Source organism: Echinococcus granulosus (genome assembly GCF_000524195.1).
Source record: "Echinococcus granulosus chromosome Unknown EG_S00008, whole genome shotgun sequence".
Taxonomy (NCBI): Eukaryota; Metazoa; Platyhelminthes; class Cestoda; order Cyclophyllidea; family Taeniidae; genus Echinococcus; species Echinococcus granulosus.
The window spans coordinates 1,161,671-1,167,389 of record NW_020170388.1 but is presented as its reverse complement, the minus strand read 5'-3'; the positions used below and the strand labels follow the sequence as shown (position 1 = coordinate 1,167,389).

Genomic DNA, 5,719 nt, shown 5'->3' with positions numbered 1-5,719 from the left:
TGTAGTGGTTGCACTTGGTCTCTAGAAGGAAGGGATGAGGTAGAAGAGATCACACATCTTAAGGATGTTCTTACTGATAATCCAAAGTGCTGCCAATATGCCATGAGCGTATTTTTTGCACATGGTCGTCAAATAATTGCAAAAAACTTGGATTATTTTCGATGACGAAGGGATACGTAGCCTTTACTCCGTTTTCGTTTAACTTGCAACATTCTAATTTTCCTCTACAGAACAAATGATTGGGTTCGGTTGCTTTTTTATTGCCTCGATCTGTGAAATCAAATTACTATTCACAATATAGATCTCAATTTTTTTGCAATTATCAGAATAGGTGAGGTGACATAAGAGTTCCTCACTATTTGCCGAGATTGCCGAGGACTTGATCAGCAAGTGGTCAAAGTTGTCTTCTGTCTTTTACAGTCAAGGGCATAGTAGCAGGAGTTTAGTTTAAAGTATTTTTTTCCTTAAAAGGCTTCACACTGTTTTTGAAATAAAGAATTTAAGGAAAACGCAGGATTTTAGGCTGTATGAGAGATAAATGATTGTAAAACACTTTAAAACGCTTTACAAGTTGACATAATAATCAGCAATACTCTACAAACAGGGCAAGCAAAGTTTGTATTTGCTAAATATTTGGTCTCTAAAAACCAAGAATTTAGCCTCAGTCAACTCAATTTCGACTTTACTTTTATTTCTTAATTTCCTATCTCACTTTGGATTTGATCGTGTGACTGCCCAATGCTAGTGTCAAGAAAGTATGCGAAACAACACTTAGTGGAATATCATCAAACCACATCGCTTTCTTTCCCATTCTAATGTGAACATATGAGGATAGAGCTCTCTTGAACTCATGGCAGTTTATTAGGATGTATTGAGTAGGCATATTGCAGTTGTAATTAGTTAGCTATTAATAAATAGACAATTTGCATTGAACAATTACGTCAACAGTCCACTTCACACACTCGTACAAAATACATAAAGTCTCCTAAAAGTAAAAAGGTGCGCTCCTCACATTTGTGAAATTGGCAATGAGTGGGTCTTTTAGCAATAAAGTTAAAAGTCCTCCATTGTTTTGAAAAAGTTTGAATAGGTCTAAACACTATCACTTCTTGTAAGTCAGTCGGTTAAATACTCAGCCAGTCCGTCATAGACCAAACCCTTCTTCATACCAATTTTTCGCATCGTCTGTAAAAGTAACGTAAAGAACAGTATGGTAGGCTTCTTAACTCCCAACTATCTGTGATCCGTTATTGTAAATAAACCTGACCTACCTGTTTACCCACCTCCACCACCTTCTTAATTAATGCAGCCTAGATCCAACTGTCTCGCCTCTCACAATTAACACTGTGTCTAGGGAAATTGGTCTTCAGACCCTTATCAGCGATCTTTATTTTTGTCATCAGCAATCCCTAGCTCTTCGCTATTATCCACAGCAAAGTGTTCGCCTCAAATCAACTCATCTTTTTAGCCATCTATCATCAAAACATTATTGTTAACCTGCCTAATGGCTCAATTAGAGCCACTCCTGTGTGGCACTAAATTCGACCATTGTTACACATTTTCCAAATGCTATGCCAGGAGGTATAAATGGAAGAAATGCCTCTGAGATTTAACTCGGTTCGTAGAGTAGCAGACAAGTCACAACCACGTCCACCAGCCCTGCTTAACTTACATTTGATGGGAAGAGACTTAAAAGTGGAAAAAATTCCTTGGGTAAGAGGTCACGATTAAGGGCGCCCTACCTTATCGTATCGCCCGACCATCACATAGGCAACACCTACATACATTATAGGAGATGAGTGTAAACAGTCAGGTGTATTTTAAGGTTGCAGTGGGTCAGTTTGGCGCGATCTGCCAAAAACTACACCAACCCGCCTGAGAGAGGGAAGTTTGCTCTAGTTGAGGGCCCTTCTACAATTTCTTAAGGTAAAAGTTCAGTTGATTATAATTTGTTCTATTTTATTGTTTGCTTGAATTCATAATTGCTGCAGCTGGTTGTCTACCTACCTTATTAGCCAATTCGGTGTTTGCACTGACATTTGCTATAAATTTAAGTTAACTTCTTAATGTGGTACTCCTTTGGCAAGTTACACATTCAAAATATGAATAGGCAACTAATGTGTCTGCATTAAGTGAGAAATCCTCTAACATTAGTTTGTATTATCACAAGTACAAGAATAACAGTAAATTAATGATCGTTAGCTTGATTAGCAAAAGATATTTCTTACTATGCTTTATTGTGTTAAATCCCTTTTAATTTAACCAAAAAGTCCTACGATGAGAAGAATACCGAGGTCTTTTTGTGCTGCTTGTACATGTTTTCACGTTACTTCGTACCTGGTAGTACCTGGTTATGACTTTTTACTCTGCCTCATGCTTAGTAAAGAGCGTTAAATTAAATGTACATTTATGAGGATTTGCATGGCTTTGCCTACTTTGTACATCGTCTTCACAAGAGTTGCAATGTAACCGTAATGCTCAATTGCGATTTATGAATTAAATGGTCACTCACAAGACAGTATTTGTTAGGGAAATAACGGAAAAGTTTTTATCTGAATAACGTTATTCCAACATGGAGATAATGGTCCCATTTTCAGTTTATGCTTTACTTCAGTACCGGTTAGCTGATGTAAAAGTTTTCCTTGACAAACTAAGAATTAATTCTGCACTTAAAATATGCTTAACATAAAAGAACCAATCAAACGGCCTTGAAAACACCACTGCAAAATATGTCCTATGTGTTCCACAGAAATAACTTTCCATAAAAAGGTAATTTTCTCTTCTGGTAGTGCAAGACATTATTGGGGCATAAACATCTATGGTTATTGGTAGAAATGCATAATCAGTTCTGTGAGTCCCCTTTGCCTTATGACTTAGTTTTATTGTCACAACTGTCAGCACTAAGTATGATGATGCTCTAAAATATAGCATTTTGCCTTAGGTTATCTTCACGTCTAGCCCCCGTTTGAATATCTAGAGGAAGTGAAATCCGACGTAAACACGAAGCATAGTGGTTTTATTCTTATTTATATTAATCTATATGGTAAAGAAAAGTCATCTTTAAATGCTTTTTGAAACTAGAATGCATTGGGCAGGATGGCGGGAACGCATCATACTCATTGTACAGTCGCCATAGATGGTCCCATAAATAAATGCTGGGACTTTTGATTACAAACGAAGCACTTTAAAATGCAGACGTATGCTTTACAAAAGTAGATTTTAAAATAACCTATTCTTCTGGGGCTACTATAACTAGTAAAAATTTAGAGATGTATGTTATTTTGGTTTGATCTTACAGAATTGTTGCATTTAATCAAAGTTTGTTTGAGGTATCTACATGTAGAGAGGTCAAATGTTTTAATGCAGTTTATAAATAGAACAAAAATTTTCCAAAGAATTATTCTTTAACACACCCTACAAGCTAATCTAACTGAAACACAGGACTAGCCTTATCAATAAAAAGCTTGGCTTTTGCCTCCTCCGTTTCTATTTCTCTTTCACATTACAAATACCTACCCTATTTTAAATGCGACTATCAGGAGTGCATTATTTCTAGGGTCAAGAAACTACGCTGACGTTGATTTGGAGAGATATCCCTAGGAGAGATACGGAAAATAGCTCTTTATCATCCTTCCTATCTTCTTCTTTGTCTACCTTCAACCATAAAGTGCAGATCTTCCCATCAGTCAGTTTCGCGAATCAAAGTTAGGATGGTGGGATGTCTTAAGGAAATTTAAACTTTTTGTGCAGAATGACTAGGCCTAGCAGTTTGTAAAAAAATCGTTTTAAACATCCCCACACTCCCTTAAGTCATACCAAGGATGTGAATTTCAACAATGACTGGTTAGCCTTCAACAGCTGAACAGCTCATAGTGGGCAATTACCTCTAATGACCATCACACATGCAAAAGCAAAGGCAGCCTTTCCGCAGCTGTGAGGTGTATGGTGAGCGAATTGGTAAGGGATAATCATTGGCAGATTCTTCTCATAATAAGCCTTTTTTGATAATAAGACACTCAGTTAGTCATTATACAGTCCTTTCCAACGGCACTTTTTATATAGCTTTCGAAAAGTGTGAACAACATCAAAGTGAGAATCTTTTTAGTTTTCGATTTAGCAGATTTGGAGACCTTTCCTGCTGATTTTGCTCTGAACCAATTATCTCATTGCTTACACTGAACATTGCATTGAACAAGGGTCAATATTTTTTGGTTCAGTAGATTTTACGGATTATTTAAATATTATAGCCTGTTAGTAGTTTATTTAACTTCGTAAGTTTGAGGCCAATATTTGGAAAGAAATCTAGCCTCTGGCATTTCCAAACCAATTTCTGATGGTAGTGGTATATCCTTGACACTATTTAAAATGAGTAAACCGTTACTAAGTCCACTGATTCGCCATTAATAGTAGATTGAAAAGTCATTTTGGGCTACCAAGTGGGTGCATTAAAACTGATAGTGTTAATTATTATGTTAATCCTTGAGTAGTGCTGTTGTAACGGTAGGAATTTTAATTTTAAAAATTGAACAATCTTTGCTATCATTTCAAAAGGTGCGGTATAAACACACATTGCTTTTGTTGTTAGCAAAGAGATCTTAAGTAAAACGCAGTCTAATTAGCAGAAGCTATAGAATTGACCCCTAAAATTGCCTAATTTAAACCTTATGTCTAATAAGTCATTCTGAATTTAATTTTGTCACTTTACTTTGTGTGACACTAGCTCTGATTTATGCTTTTAGATGGGCAAAATATAATTTTGGACTTCCAGTAGGGATCTCAATTACATTCTTTTAATATCACTTATTTAAGAAAGAATGAAAAGAAACAAGTGAAGTGGATCTAATATGCGATTTCCCTCAGCAAAGAGGTCAAGGAGGAAGTAATTAAATGGTAGTCGCATTGCCAAAATAATTCTTATAATACATACTTCTCCAAGTATCCTGTTAATCAAACAGACGACTTTGTGTGATTTCGGGTCGATTGGGACACACTTTTCTTCTGTAACCACAAAGTGCAGGCGACTGGTTAGATGAGTCTGCTAAAATTCAGGTATGTTGCCTGTGTGTAAGTCTGCTGATACGATAATGCACGCTAGTCATTATTTCCCTCCCTTATTCTCCAAAGTTTTCTGGGTTTCAGCCCACGTCTCATCATTTGTTAGCCGAACAGGCTGATGGATGCGGTTGCGCCTTATCTGCTATTTACAAATTGAGCTTGACCAAGTTCAAACGAGTTGTCTTACCTCAAATACAGGCTTTCCATTTACGCCTTCTAACATAGCAGTTGGAAAGGGTGTGACAATGGAAAACTCTGCTGTCGTGCAGAAGTGAGTCCATTTAACCAAATAATTAGGCTAAGCAATGTAAATCTTATTTTTTGATGACTGAAAGACTGATTATTTTGGATTAAGGCAACTAAGTGCTCTTGGTAATAACAAACAGCTACAGACTGCTAATGATTAAGATAAAGATGGCGGATGAAATTGTGACAAACAGCACTCATAAATGTGGCGTTAATTATGGGCGATGAAAGAGTTGGGTTTCTACTGCATTAATTAAGAAAGTGTTGGAGGTGGGTAAACAGGCATGCCTGATCCATATATACCAACAGATGGCAAATATTTATAAGTTTGGAAATCTATTAAATCATTGCTAGCATAAGCTTTACAAAAGATTGGAAATCATGAAACTGGGAAGGACTACTGCACATTGTATATTGA

General features: G+C 36.5%; 1 protein-coding gene across 1 annotated transcript; it reads right to left on the bottom strand. All coding sequences in view use genetic code 11, as the record gives it.

The window, feature by feature from the left end:
* Nucleotides 1–1,116: 1,116 nt before the first annotated feature.
* EGR_01991 (hypothetical protein) lies at nt 1,117–1,787 on the bottom strand (the record flags this gene model as incomplete). Its single annotated transcript, XM_024491240.1, has 2 exons — nt 1,117–1,185; nt 1,743–1,787. The coding sequence occupies 2 exons, from the start codon at nt 1,785–1,787 to the stop codon at nt 1,117–1,119; spliced, it is 114 nt and encodes a 37-aa protein (XP_024354383.1).
* Between the last annotated feature and the right edge of the window lie 3,932 nt (nt 1,788–5,719).